A 15,349-nucleotide genomic window follows, 5' to 3' on the forward strand; every position below is an offset into this window, starting at 1 on the left:
TGCTTTTTTTTTTTTTTTTTTTTTTTGCGGTTTGCGGGCCTCTCACTGTTGTGGCCTCTCCCGTTGCAGAGCATAGGCTCCGGACGCACAGGCTCAGCGGCCATGGCTCACGGGCCCATGGCTCATGGGCCCAGCTGCTCCGCGGCATGTGGGATCTTCCTGGACCAGGGCACAAACTCGTGTCCCCTGCATCAGCAGGCGGACTCTCAACCACTGCACCACCAGGGAAGCCCCAATATATGCTTTTTACATTTAGGTGCTACTATGTTGCGTGTACAAATATTATGCCCCCTAGTTGGATTGACCTCTTTATCATTTTGGAATGCCCTTGTCTCTCATTACATTCTTTGTTTTAAAGTCTATTTTGCCTGATATAAGTATAGCTACCCCTGCTTTTGTTGTTTTCATTTGCATGGAATATCTTTTTCCACTGATTCATTTTCAGTCTGTGTGTGTCTATAAATCTGAAGTGAGACTCTTGTAGACAGTATATAGATGGGTCTTGTTTTTCTTAATCCATTCATCCACTCCATGTCTTTTGATTGGAGAATTTAGTTCATTTACACTTAATTATTGATAGGTAGGAACTTATGGCCATTGTTCATTGTTTTCTGGTTGTTCTGTAGTTCCTCTGTTCTCATCTTCTTCTCTTCCTCTCCTCCTTTGTGGTTTGATGACTTTCTTTACTGGTAGACTTAAATTCCTTTCTCTTTATCTTTTATATATCTACTACAAAATTTTGCCTTGTGTTACCATGAGGCTTACATATAACAACTTATATCTGTAGGAGTCTTATTTAAGTCAATAACAACTTAAGACTGATCTCATTTTAAAGCTCTACATTTTTACTCTATTCCAACCAACCAACTTCTGTTTTTGATATTACATTTATATCTTTTTTATCTTTTGTTAATTATTGTAATCAGTTATTTTTACCACTTTTGTCTTTTAACCTTCATACTAGCCTTAACAGTGATTAATCCTTTTCTATATTTATCTTTCCAGTGAGATTTATTCTTTCATATATTTTCTTGTTACTAATTAATACCCCTTCTTTTCAGCTTAAAGAAGTCCCACTAACATTTTTATAAGACCAGTTTAGTGGTGATAAACTCCTTTAGTTTTTGTTTCTCTGGAAAACTCTTATCTCTCCTTTAATTCTGAATGATAACACTGTCAGGTAGAGTATTCTTTGTTGGAAGTTCTTTTTTTTTTTTTTTTCTTTCAGCACTTTGAAAGAGTGCCATTCCCTTCTGGCCTACAAAATTTCTGCTGTAAAATCTGCTGATAGTATGTAGCAAGTTGGCTTTCTCTTATTGCTTTTAAGATTCTCTCCTCAACTTTAACCTTTGACATTTTAAGAAAATGTGTCTTGGTGTGGATTGCTTTGGGTTCCTCTTATTTGGAACTCTCTAGCCTTCTTGTATCTGATTGCTGTTTTCTTCCTCAATTTAGGGAACTTTTCAGCTATTGTTTCTTCAAATAATTTTTCTGCCCCTTTCTCTCTTCTCCTTCTGGGAACCCTATAATGTGAATGTTACCCTATTTGATGGTTCCCTAAGTCCTTAAACTATCTTCTCTTTTTCATTTTTTTTCCCCTCGTGCTACTCTGATAGGGAGAATTCCACTGCCTTGTCTTCAAGTTAGCTGATTATTTCTTCTACTTTGTTTAGTCTCTTGCTGAACCTTCTAGTGTACTTTTCAGTTCAGTTATTATATTCTTCAGATCCGTGACTTCTATTTGATACCTTCTTATGTTTTCCAACTCTTTGTTGAAGTTCTATGTTCATTTATTCTCCTCCCATTTGTTGAGCATCTTCATAATCATTACTTTCAACCCTTTATCACATAAATTACTTATCTCCATTTTATTAAGCCTTTTTTCCCCCGAGCTTTTATCTTGTAATTTTGTTTGGAACATATTCCTCTGTTCCTTCGTTTTCTTGACTCCCTGTGTGCAGTAGATAAAACCACTTCTCTCAGTCCTAAAGGAATGGCCTTGTGTAGCAGATGAAAGTTGCTCAACCCTGCCCTAGCCTTTGGTTTTCTCTCAAACCTTTTTGATTGTCCAAGCACCTATTATATTGTTAATAGCTCCCAGTAGTTGAGGGTGTGCCATGACCTGTCCGTGTCCCAGGGGGAGGTTCTCACTACCTAGATTCAGGCTGATAGGAAGTCAGATCCTCAGGCAGCAGCTTTTAACACTATGGAAATATATGTAGTCCTGTGGGACTCCAAGTGTAAACCCTGTTGGCTACCAGAGCCAGGAAATCTGGAGGTATCCCTGGGTGGCAAAAAAGCTGTGGCTCCAGACAAGTGTATAAGCTCTTTTTTGGGAGATACCAGCAAGCTGGAGCAAGGCAGAGGGAGAGCACCAGGATGGCATCCATAGCCTATATCCCTTGAGAATTTTGTGTAGGCCACTCGATGTGTGCCAAATTTGAAGCCTGCTTCTCAGGCCAAAGTTCCAGGACAAGTAAAGAGGCTTACTTCACAGAAAGACTGGGGTGAGGGTATACTTCAGTCTGCTCTGTGTGCAGTGTTCTGCCAAGAACTGTCTCTGTGATAGCCACAGTCCTGTGGGGCCCAGGAATGCAAGCCCCGCTGGCCATCACAGCCAACCAATCAAGGGCTGTCTCTTGGGGCAGAAGCTGCAAAAAGTGAGGACCGGATATAAAAACCAGGATACCAAACGTGTAAAGCTCCCCTCTGGGAGACACTGGCACTCTGGAGCATGGCAATGGGAGAACTTGAAGATAGTACCCCCTCTCCCAGACCTCTGGAAAATATTGACAGCCCCCAGATGTGTGATTAATCAGAAGCCTGTCCCTCAGGCTGCAGCCATGATTTTTAATAGGCCCTCTGCACAGACTGAGCTCCTGGGTCTGTTGCCTCTTGCTGTTCTCTGGGGATGGTAGCTATTTAAGAACTCTTTCTCCATTGATTATTGTCTTGTGGGACCCACTGGTATAGGCCCCATGGTTACCAGAGTCAGGTGGTATAGAGGTGCTCGCTAGCAGTAGCCACAAAAATTGGGGCACCAGATTTTTCTGGTGACACTGATTCTTATAGTCCCATGGGACCATGAACACAAGCTACCCTGGCCTCAAGAGCTAGGCGATCAAGAGGTGTCCTCCAGGCAGCGGCCAGCAAAATAAAGGGCATCAGATGCATGTGAAAGCTCTCACCCGAGAGACACTTGTGCTCTGGAGCATGGCAAAGGGAGAGCATGAGAATAGCACTTGCCAGTCTCTGTCCCCAGAATGTCCTAGCCAGCTCCCAGATGCGCATGTCAAAGTAGATACCTGCCCTCAGGAAGGCTGATGCTTCAGTTCAAGCAGGTGAGCCTTCTTCACTTATGTCTGGGTGTGATATGTTGCTTCTAAGCTGGGACCTGGGGTTGGTGAGTTTGAGCACACCAGCCTTTTAAGAGCCATTTTTCAGATCACTACAGCTTGGGTCTCGGGACATAAGCCCCAATGGTTATCAAAATTAGATTGTGGCTTGTCTTCGAGGTGTAGGTCTTAAAAGTTGGGGTGCCTGATGTGGGGTTCAAACCCTTCACTCCTCATCAAGAAGCTCCTGGTTTTGAGTTCTCTTCCAATTTGGGGCCCACCAGGGGTGCGGTTTATGGTGAGTTTGTGTTCCAGCCTCTCCTACCGTCTTCGATGTGATTTTCTTGCTTGCCTGATGTGTAGTCATGACTCAGCCAGCCTTTAGGTTGTTTTTAAGAGGAATTTCCCATATGTAGCTGTAGACTCAGTGTGTCTGTGGGAAAAGGTGAGTTCAAGATCTTCAAGATGGGGTTCGCCATCTTGAACCGGAATCCCCACCCTAAACTAAGTTTCTTGACAGTGGAATCATATGCAGGCTCTATTTTTTATTCAAAATACACAGCATAGTGCTTTCCCAGTGGTACACGTAAATAAGGATTGACTACATGAATAATGAAATAAATATGCTCAAATATCTGTCAGTGTTGGGAGAAAGGGCATTCATTCATGCTACAGTTACTGAGTGCTTACTATGTACTGATAAGCATTTTTCTTTGTCCTGGGGAGGTAGCAATCAACACAAAAAGTCTGTCTTCAGAGAACTCATATTCTAGTGAAGAAGACAGACAAGGAACAAAATACATAATGATAAGTAGTGATAAATGGTATGAAGAGAAACCAGGGTAAGAGCACAGCAGAGCAGCTTAGGGATGCTATTTTAGATCAGGGTAGAGTGGGGAGATATGTAGAATTCTTGAAGGCTGTAACAACTGCATTTTTATGAGTGTGATGGAAAACCTACCAAGTCTTTTCTCTGAAAACACTGTCAATAGGCCATAGGGTAATCAGTTATCTCTGGGTCTGTGGCAGAGACTCCCGCTTGTCCCCAGTATTCACCCTCCCCCTCTTGAGTAACAGAGTGGCTGAAGTTTAACTAGGTACCTAGACACATAAGTAAAGATGACATATTCAAGGCTCTCTTGCAGGCCATCTAAGGTTTCAACCTAAAAATATTTATACTTGTCTTGTAACTGGTTTCTTTAGGTGGTTTAAACCTTTTTTTCTTTTATTTCTTGATTCATTTAGACTAATTTCCTTGCAGGCAGACAAGGGACTACATTTTCTATCCTTTTGAACATGGACTGCCAAACACTGTTCTGTAAATGGTGGGCATTCAATAGACTTCAGCAAATCTGAAAACCAAAATGACTCTTACAAAGGTTCAAAGTATATAAAAACAGTTCTTATTTAAAATGACATACAACGAAAGAATATGAAAATATGCATTTATTACCAACAAAGTAGCATTTCCCACAACGAGTTTTTTTCCCATTACACACACACACACACACACACAATAGCAGGACAAAATTACACTTTTTTTTTTCACTGCACTGCACAGCTTACAAGATCTTACTTCCCCAACCAGGGATTGAACCCGGGACCTCAGGAGTGAAACCGTGGAGTCCTAATCACTGGACAACCAGGGAATTCCCTCAAATTACATTTTTTTACACACTGAAGATTCATACTCCAAAGAAAATAAGCACATGTCCAAAAGACAATTAGAAAGCAGCAAGAAATCTTTCCTTTTACTTAATGCTAAAAACCTTTTAATTTCTCTCCTTAGGCAAATCAATGAAGATTTTGTCATTAAAAATACCTGCTTGTCACCTTAGGGTTTTAAATATTTTATTCATCAAATCCGACTGTTATTTGAAGTTTTTACAATTTGTATGTAATTAAAATCAACTTTTACAGAAAATATGTGAAGCTTCAAGTGGCTGAGACTAATGTGCTAGACTTACTATTCTTCACACCTCAACATTCAATGTAAAACCAAATATTTGTCCACTAGAAAGAGAGAAATGCTTATAAACAAGCTATGGAATAATTATTGGCATATGTAAACTGAAAGGTAGTTGACCATTTTATTTTCAAACACACCTAATCTTCAAACTTCTTTTTCACATTGATAATCATTTTGCAGAAATAAGATGACTGGCACTAACTCAGACAATAAACAAACTACACCAAGCACATATTAGTAAAGATACTTTGGTGGAAAATGAAGCATTAAATAACAAAAACATTCGGTAACAACATCCATTTACTAATATGTTACTAAGGTTTTCAAGGTTTACATGAGTTGTTTGCACTAGTAAAAATGTTATTTTAAAATATTTTCATAGTATATGCATTAGACTTAGTTTAAGAGGGGAAGGCTCTTTTACATTTTTATGAAGAAAAAAATAGCTTTTTAAAGAGAAAATGTCCAAGTAAGAGGTTTATTTTTTGACCTAACAAGAATATAAATTTCAGTGGCTATTTAAGAACATACAAAACCCAAATTGACTGCAATTCTTCAATTTAGTCAAGCTGCCAAGTCAAAAAAATAATTCTGTTATTACCGGCACAGATCCAGTCCATTGTTCAAAGATATGTCCTTGATCTAGTCCGTTATTTTACAATATTTAAAAGAACAGAATTTGTTTTGGCACTGTTAATTAGTATAACGCAGAGATAAACAAATGATTTTCTCATCTAATTCTTTCATGTTGAAAGAACAGTTTAAACTAGATTTTCTAAGATAATGGGGTAGGATCAAAACAGTTTTAGGACCTATATAAGCTTAGATTCTAAAAACATTATGGTTTTGAACAAATCAATGCTTTTCCTCACTCTTTACATAACACTGAGAAATTTCAAATATAAATTGTAGAAACCAGTATAAGAAATATTAAGAAAAATCTTACTAAAAAAATTATGAAAATGCTTTAGAAATTTAAGATGTAAAATACAAATGACTTTAAATTAAAAAAAGGAAAAAACCACCATAACCCAAAAAACCTCACCCACATTTTACAGGGTTATTCTTTAAAAACCCTTGGCACTTGATTTTACTCTCTGTCAATCTTTTGGTTGCATTTTTTGCATCATCTAGTGGCCACCTTGTGGCATTTCAAAGAAGTCGTGCTACCATTTTTGAACCCCAATACTTTTCCCTCCTTTGAGATACCAATATAATTATAGTATCAAGTTTCATAAAACTTTTTTTAAAGGCTCATAAAATTCCATTTCCTAGTGGAGATAAGGTAATCTTTTTAATAGGAAGAAATGAATAGATTTGCCATAAATTATTACTATACATTAGACTAGACATTTCCATATCAAATTTTAAAAATTAAATATAACACTGGGAGAAACTATGACTTAAGCTGTGGAGTCATCTTTAGACTCTAAAAGTAGTTAAAATTACTTTGCAAGTAAAGCTCAGGGTTACCATGTCAACTAAACTTCTTGTAATTGATAAGCCCTTCCACTGTACCTTTGATTTGAGTAGCAAATACTTTTAAAAATGGGGACCCAATGACTTACGGTCAGAGTGCTAAGGACTCAAGAAGACTTAATTTTTACTACCAGATGATGTTCCACAGAAAGAAGTTATTATGGTCTCTTTTCATCGACCCATTTGTATCTAATAGCAGGTTTCCAAAAATAACTGATCTTTTAGTCTTAATGAATCTCCTAACTTTTATTCAGTTGAGCCACACTTGTATACAAGATTTAACAGAAAAGTCCCAAAGTTCTTGCCCTTTACTTCTATTGAGAAGGCTGAGTGAATGTAATACGGCGCCGCCTCCTTTGGAAAGCCTTTAAATTCCATCTGTTTGGTTCTAGCATATGAGGACCATTGTAGACAAATAACACCGTCATCTTTTCATTATAAGGAAGATTTTGCAGGAGCTGTAAGTGTTCAAACAAACTCTCATATAATGCTTTCCGTTAAGAAGCACAACTTTCCCACCTTACATGTGTATAGTCAAATATATTATTTTATTTGTAATATGAATGAAACTCTTAAGTTCTCAATTCAATATACACCCTGCCCGACTGTATCCTCATTTGAATTAGCACATCTGAAGCGTCGCCTAAGGAATCATCAACATGCCTTGGGAGCCCTCTATATTCATAGGCCAAATGGGATCATACAACTTCTTAGGTTGACCCTGGAAAAGTGTGTCCTCCAGAATTTTCCTAGGATACTTTCACTCTTTTATCCACAAAACACTTCTCAAGCAACTTCTATGGTGAGGCACTGTAATACACTGGTAGCCTGAAAAGTGTATATAACAGGGAGGTTTGGTTTATAGGCCAACATGTTTGGTAAACAATAGGGAATTAACAGATCTAGCTACTCCACAGGGTATCTGCTGGAAAAAGAAGACAGATTATACTATTCAATAAATAATTGAATTTAAGATAGGATTTCCAATGAAATTTTTCATTGAACACTTTAGTTCAAAAAAATCTGTTACATTAATAAATACATCTTTGATTACTGTACATCAGTTTTATAATTGACCCACAAAAGAAAATTTCCCATTGTAATGGTCCTAGCTTATGGAAAATTCTCTGTGAAGATAATGCTTTCTTTTTTTTCCCCCAAAGTTAATATATGAACAGAAGATCATGGGGTACTCAGGACTGCCTCTGGGCCAAGTCAGTGGCACTGGTGAATTAAAAAAGGGCAGAGCACACCACCAAAACAGACTTTTCTGGGGAAATGAGAAGGACCAGCGTTTTAGGGTTTATATTCTCCTGTCATTTTTTAGTGCTAAAAGAGGAACTTCTTTAGAGGAAGAATAAGTGCCAAAAGCATGGAGGAAATCTCAGTTCTAGAACATAATGCTATGCCTCCTACGTTTCTTCCTCTGATAACAAGGTTTCTGATTAAGTATGTCACTGGAACTTGTCCCCTTTAATAATATAAATATTACTATAATCTTTTTAGTTCTACTTTGGGAGTGTTCCTGCTCATATTTACATACTGGGCCAAAATCTGCTACATGTTTTAGCCACGAGGGACTTCTGAGTATGAGTATTTTTAGGTTACTTATTACCTACCTTTGGTGTAATAAAGAAGTACTGAGATGTGTTTTCTTTACAAGCAGTATTTACAACCATTTCAAACACTCTCCGTTCATTGATTGGATCCATTCCCTAAACAATGACAATAATGATGATTAGATTTAAATCTATTACAAGATACAGTGAAACCCAATAAAAGAATAAGCTATACCTGATTGATTTCATCAACTACTCTGAATGGACATCTATTAAGCTCCTGAAGTGCCATCAAGTATAACATGGTAGAAACACTTCTTTCACCTCCACTTTGATGATGAGGAGTTAATTCATGCAGTTGAGTGCTACTGCGAAATTTGACTCTAATTCGAATTCCATATTTATCATAGTCTTCCTATAAAACATTTTAAAAGTTGATGAAAGGTGAGAGTTTTCTCTGGTAATTTCATACAATTTTTTGAAAATAGACTGAATAAATCAATTATAAGAGTAAAGAACTTAAAACCTCATGATATTAGTTTTATCTAAATAGATCCTTGGAGACCTCTAGAGCTTGCAGAGAATAAGTGGTTCTAATATTTTACTGTTTCAGTTTGTTTATAAAATACAGTTTTAAACCATTCTGCTTTATAGAATGGTTCTGAGGATTAAACAAGATAAACCTAGAAGTGCTTGGCAGTGTCTGGTACATAGAAAGTATATTATAAATTATATTTGTTATAACACATCCCTTCCTTCTAACAAGCCCACACTATGTAGAGTAGATGACAATTCTCATGGCAGGTCTAATATCTTACTAAAACTTAAAGTGAAATGATGTTTGCTATCCTTATGTCTCACACTAAGCAGATACAGGAGTCATGGGGTAAAGTTCCTGAGGGGAAATAAAGGTGTTACCTTGCTTTATAAGGGAAAAATTTCAACATTTACAAAATTAGAACCCTAAAATAAGCTTAATGTATCTACCATCAACCAGTCTCAACTATGATCAATACATGACCAATCTTGTTTCATCTATAACTCCACCCACTCCTCTTTCCCAATTATTTTGAAGCACATCCCAGTTCATCTCTTTACACATTTAAAAAAATATATATATATATTTTTTTGATGTGGACCATTTTTGAAGTCTTTATTGAGTCTGTTACAACATTGCTTCTATTCTATGTTTTGGCTTTTTGGCCAAGAGGCATGTGGGATCTTAGCTCCCCAACCAGGGATTGAACCCACACCCCCTATACTGTAAGGCGAAGTCTTAACCACTGGACTGCCAGGGAAGTCCCTCTTTACACATTTCTTAATGGAAATCTTATTTTACCCACAACTGCAATGCATGAACGTATAGCTCAAGAAATTGGTACCAAATTTCTAAATATTTTTATTCTTGTGAACTGAAATTTTTGATCAGAAGGAAACCACTGATACTATACTATATTTCAGTTATGTTTGCCAATTTGTTTATGACTCTTCAAACTTGAGTAGCAGATTCAAAAAGCAATGCATTTGCTTACCACACCTGAATAACCATTACTTAGACTGGATATGAAAAGACTTTGTAAGGTATTAGTCACTAATCTCAAATGTCACCAAAAAAAAAAAAAGTGAGCCTGATGGAATCCCATATATGGTCTTTTCCTTCCTTTGGACAAATTTTTGTAAGCCAAATTTTCACAGATATAACTTTAGAGTAAATAAACAATTTACATGCACTTTTTAGCATATAATTAAAATTACTTGCCAGGAAACATTTCAAATGCAATTTTACCTCATTTTCTGTATGGAGATCAATTTCACCAGCACACTGCATGGAACTAAAAAAATTGCTAAATTTTTCATTAATTTTTTCTACCAGCTCTTTTAAAGGATTCAGCCACCTTTCTTTTACCTGTAAGTAAAGGCAATATTAAAACACAATTTAAAAGAAGTGTTATTGCATTGATACAAAACTTTATATAAAACAAACTTAATATCAATCTCAATCTGGTCATGAGAACATACGCTTCTAAGAAAAAATGCAATGTATCATTTCATTTTGCATTATTCTACATTCCCATATGATTAATGGTAAGCACATGAGAAAAAGAAAATGGTTGAATAATTACCTGTGAAATGTTTTCCCTATATTTATCCAGTTCAACTTTCTTTATCTTTAGTTCCTCAGTTAATTGCTCTATTTCTTCTTCTCTTTTTGTGTACTCCTCAACAACCTGGCAGAAAAAAAATCTTTAAGATTAATCTACCAAAGGATAAAATTATAGACAATTTTGCATCAATTAAAACATTAACTGAAAATGCCACTTTTGTTGCATTGTTTGTATGCAGTTAATTTATGTTCTTGTAACATACTGAAAATGCCATTTTTTATCCTTGAAAAAATAGACATTGCAGTATTTCAGGTTAGCCCAAGTAATCTTTTTATAAAGAAAAGGCACAGAACACTGTGTTCCTTAGGAAGAATCTATTTAAAATTATAATAGATTCAGAATCTGGCATTTAAAAGCACATTGTTCCTGCTGTCTAGCTTATTATTACCAAGAGCTCCAGTACAGAGTGGGAGGCAAGTACTGGAGGGAAGTGTGTGTGTGTGTGTGTGTGTGTGTGTGTGTGTGTGTGTGTGTGCGCGCGCGCGCGCGCGCGCGCGCGCATGTTTGTGTTTGGGGGAGGGTGTGGTGACGGTGGCGGCTGCAGTGGGCATTTGGGAAAGAGGCATACTGTAGGATTCAGTCCTGTGAAGCAAGAAGCTCTTGATCTTTCTTCGGTTAATAAAGCATCAATTTCATCCAAGGTGTTTGGAAGATCTTGGAAAGCCTAAAGAAGAAAAAAATTGTCCATTATTATAGATAGTACGGTGAAAATAGTTCAATTCAAATAGTTAAAAGAAAAATATTCTGAGTAAGTAGTATCTACCATGTGTTGAACAGCATGCTAGCACACATTAAGGAATCAAAGGAATTATAAACACGGCTTTTTGCTTTCAAAAAGCTTATGCTTTAAAAGAAAACAAAATTTATATACTTAATAACATGGGCTAACACCTTAAGGCAATGTATTGATGTTGAGTATTAAAATAAGCAGTACATATCATACAGGTTAATGGAATTCAGAGAAAGGAAGTATCAGTTCATGCTACAGGAGCTACAAGAGAGTAAGAGAATTCAGACCCAGATTCCATCTCTGGGACTTAAAGCAAATGGCTAGGGAAAAGTAAGGCAGAGGGGAGACAGGAGCTTGGAAAAAAGAATGAGCACTGCATACCATGGGGGGTGAGGAGTTGTGTCCATTTGGAATGGTGGGTACTTGCTGAATTGGTAGAATGGGTCCAGAATATGTGGGGCATTGAAAGAGAGCAAGAAGTTAGAACTTTATACTGTACTTGTGAAGAACTACAAAAGCATCCTAAGAATCCAATTACTTTGACAGTAGAATTTCACCACAGTACTATCTTCTGAGACCATGCCACAGAGACAAATTAGAAGAGATACTTTATTGTGGGGCGAGGCAAAGCAGTACATTGTTTTCTCAGCACAACCTGCAAAAGTTTATGTACTACAATGTACAAAACGAATATGGAAACCTTGAAAAAGATCCTAACACACTGTATTAATCTAATATCTTAACCTGTCTTTTTTTCCCTAACCTTTTGGAAAGTAGTTCAACTTCTATAGGCCGTCAGATATTTAAGTGTATTTTGCTGAATCTGACCTCTCCATTGAGATTTGAACTCATGCGCCAAACACTTGGTATCTTCATTTGACTCTTTAATAGACAAATTTAAGATGGTGAAACACAAATCTTCAACTTCCTCACCTTCCCCACCAATTTGAGCAAACTGATTTGTCCTTCAATCTTTTCCATCTCAGTAAATGAACAAATTTAGGGGTTCTCTCTCTTACCCTTCAACTCAAATCCACTAGCAAGTCCTGCTGGTTCTGTCATTAAAAGACACCTCAAGTCTGTAAACTGCTCTGTCTCTAATGCTTCCACCCAAATCCATGCCACAAAAATCTCTTGCCTGGTCCAAAGCAATAATCTTCTAAATGGTCTTTGTGCTTCCATTCTGGTATCCCTACTTTATTTTCCATATAGCAGTTGGAGTGCTCTTTTACAAACTGAAGTTGTCCTACCTCTATAACTCTTCTGTTTAAAATTCTCCAGCGGATTCCATCTCAAAATAGAGCCCAAATTCCTTCTATGGTCTATAAGGCCCTACAGGATCTGGCTTCTGCCCTCCTTTCTGCTTGGATTATAAATTGTAGCCCCACTGAGATTCTTTCTATTTTGAAACAGGCCAAGTATACTTCTGCCTCAGGAGCTTTGTATGAGCTGTTTCCTCTGCCTGGAATGCTTTTCCTTCAAACCTTCACTTGACTGATTTCTTCTCTTCCTTCAGGACTCATCTAAAATAGTATCTTCTCAAAGGAGCCTTCCCTGACACTCTAGCCCCTTACCTTGTTTTATTCTTCTTCTTAGTACCTCTTGCTATCCCCGACATAATCTGTTTGCTTTTTGATTTGTCTTCCCCACCCTCCAGACCAGAATATAAATTTCAAGAGAGAGGTATGTGTATTTTGTTCAGTGCATGATATATAGAAGGTAATCAATACATTTTTAATGAACTCATGAACTATGTTCTAATCTTGTTCCTTTCAAAAACACTACCATGTATCAAGGATAGAATCATGCTACTTTCTGAAAGAAAAAATTAGTACAGATATTGTACTAATATTTACTTATTTTATAACACAATGTATTCTGGAGAAGTTTTATTTTTAGAAACAATAGCCCCTCAATTGTCTTACAAATATCTACTAAATTCCTACTATGTATCCAAACAGATCCATTCTCCCTAGTTTCTGGGTCTGATAGCATAAAACACAATCTTTGAGGATATGAAAATTATAATCCAAAAGTTTTATTTCTAGTTCTATTTATATCTTTAGCAGACACTTCATTATCTACTGAAATAGATAACATTTGAAATTAAAAATTAAAAAAGCCACACAAATACCAGATATTTAAAATTTTATTTCTAATTTTACTTTGACATTATTCTGGGAGAGTAAGTATGTAGGTAAGGTATTCCTACCTGTCAGATAAAGCTGTGGGTCACAGGGCTACCTATTTAATGGTGGAACTTGGAAGAAAGGGCAGCATCTTCTCATTTTACTAACTGAATGATATGTCAGAATATAAAATACGCATAATGTAAAGAAAGAAAGGCTCTTTTTTTCCTTAGCAACAGATGTCAGCCATAAAGATTCAGCTCCCACTCAACCGTAAATAAACACCCTAATTTCCAGGAAAATATTTTCATTTTGCCTTCGTTTGTCTAAATATCACCTCTGTTTACCGTTCCTTATATATCAATTACTGGTACTATGTTTCCATGAAAAGCTATAACCCATCTCCTGACCCTACCTCTTAAAAGGGTGCTTGGGGAAAAAAGCTTTTTACTGGAAGAATGAATGTTATGGCATTAATAATTTTTCAAAATAACACCCATGTTTTAATAACTTTAGTATGAAGCAATAAGACTGACTGGTGTCCAAGTCCGAGTATAGTGAAATTCGGTGAGCAAAATTACTTTACATACATACTCAGTTTAAAAATGGTGGCAGGGGGGTGGGGGGATCTCATATTTTATGGCACATTGTGTTTTTCATGGCCCAGTACAATGCCTAACACACTTTAAGCTTAAAAATAACTGTCTTAAATGTTAGCTTGTAGCGTTATATACTTTTTATACTTACTGTCTGATATTCTTGAGGAACGGTCTGCTCTGCACCCAGGTTACATACTTGCCTGGCTCTCTTCATAAGTTCCTTGCATTTCTGCAATAATCTCTGTCTACTTTCATCCAACTCGATGAAATGTTGCTAATACAAGAAAAATATTTTGAAAATTTGTATGTTACTGTTAAATCAGAGGGCTATTTTATTAAACCACCACATTATATCAAATATATTATTGAATTTTTATTGTGATAAGCAAATCTTCTGAAAACATAACTCAAACCATGGCTGATTTTATTGTAAAGGTTACATTTGAACTTAAACTTCAAAATATACTGGGACATTAATATGGCATTTCTTGAATCCATAAGAGCTCTGAAATTTAAATTTAACTGCCTTTTTCTGAAAGTTTAATTTAGCTATGTATAATTACACTCTAATAAAATTTGATATATACAGTATGTAGGCTTCATATCCAAACACTCAGCATTCAAATGTAAGCAGAACCTTTAAATAATGTTTGATAGTTTTCCAAGCACCTTTCATGTAGCTATCATTTATTCATGGACCCATTTGTTCCTTCACCAAATAATTACTGAGAACCTATCAAATGTCAGTATTTTATTATGCACTGAGCATAGAAAGGTGAATAAGAAAAAAGATACACAAAGTCATTACCATACAAGAAACAGCTACTATTTACTGAAAGCTTATGTGCTAGGTGCTTCACACACATTCCCTTATTTCTCACAGCACTGTACAGTATTATTATCCCCATTTTGCACATTAAAAAAGAAAGGAATTACGCAAAGAGAGTATGTGTGTGGTGCGGGCAAGGGATGGAGGAAGGTCAGAGCGGCCACAGAAGCTATGACAAGTGAATGAACTTAAAGGACAAATAAGAAATTACTAAAGAGGGAGCAGCAGAAGGCATTCCCAGGATGGGTGATTTAAAATGTACAGGCCACGGAAGCCTCCAGGGCCTGCTTATTTAGGGAACAAGAAATTCAGTGTGGCTGGAGGAGAGGTAAGGATGTAAAAGATGAGAGTGGCAAGGTGGGCAAGAGCCAGGTGGCGAAAGTTTCATGTGTAACAAGAAGGGCATCGTGGAGGACATGGAAGATCAGCTCTGTGCTTTGTGACCACTAGAGGGGTGGGATAGGGAGGGTGGGATGGAGGGAGGGAGATGCAAGAGGGAAGAGATATGGGGATATATGTGTACATATAACTGATTCACTTTGTTATAAAGCAGAA

The 15,349-nt window shown here is 36.8% G+C and overlaps 1 protein-coding gene across 6 annotated transcripts in view; it reads right to left on the reverse strand.

Annotated features, from left to right (window-relative positions):
* Positions 1 to 4,763: 4,763 nt before the first annotated feature.
* The window catches only part of SMC5 (structural maintenance of chromosomes 5), a 107,991-nt gene continuing 97,405 nt past the window's right edge, over positions 4,764 to 15,349 (reverse strand). For 5 of the 6 annotated variants that reach the window (XM_024126724.3, XM_024126726.2, XM_028493885.2 and 2 more), the window contains 8 exons: positions 14,114 to 14,239; positions 11,619 to 11,663; positions 11,076 to 11,171; positions 10,466 to 10,570; positions 10,129 to 10,248; positions 8,578 to 8,757; positions 8,403 to 8,498; positions 4,764 to 7,241 (listed from right to left, as the gene is read on the reverse strand). In XM_024126724.3, the coding sequence (XP_023982492.1) occupies positions 7,098 to 7,241; positions 8,403 to 8,498; positions 8,578 to 8,757; positions 10,129 to 10,248; positions 10,466 to 10,570; positions 11,076 to 11,171; positions 11,619 to 11,663; positions 14,114 to 14,239 (912 nt within the window). In that variant the 3' untranslated portion in view covers positions 4,764 to 7,097. The remainder of the gene's footprint in view (positions 7,242 to 8,402; positions 8,499 to 8,577; positions 8,758 to 10,128; positions 10,249 to 10,465; positions 10,571 to 11,075; positions 11,172 to 11,618; positions 11,664 to 14,113; positions 14,240 to 15,349) is intronic. The other variant, XM_024126725.3, reaches the window with a different exon arrangement.

Source organism: Physeter macrocephalus, chromosome 9 (genome assembly GCF_002837175.3).
Source record: "Physeter macrocephalus isolate SW-GA chromosome 9, ASM283717v5, whole genome shotgun sequence".
NCBI classification, from domain to species: domain Eukaryota; kingdom Metazoa; phylum Chordata; class Mammalia; order Artiodactyla; family Physeteridae; genus Physeter; species Physeter macrocephalus.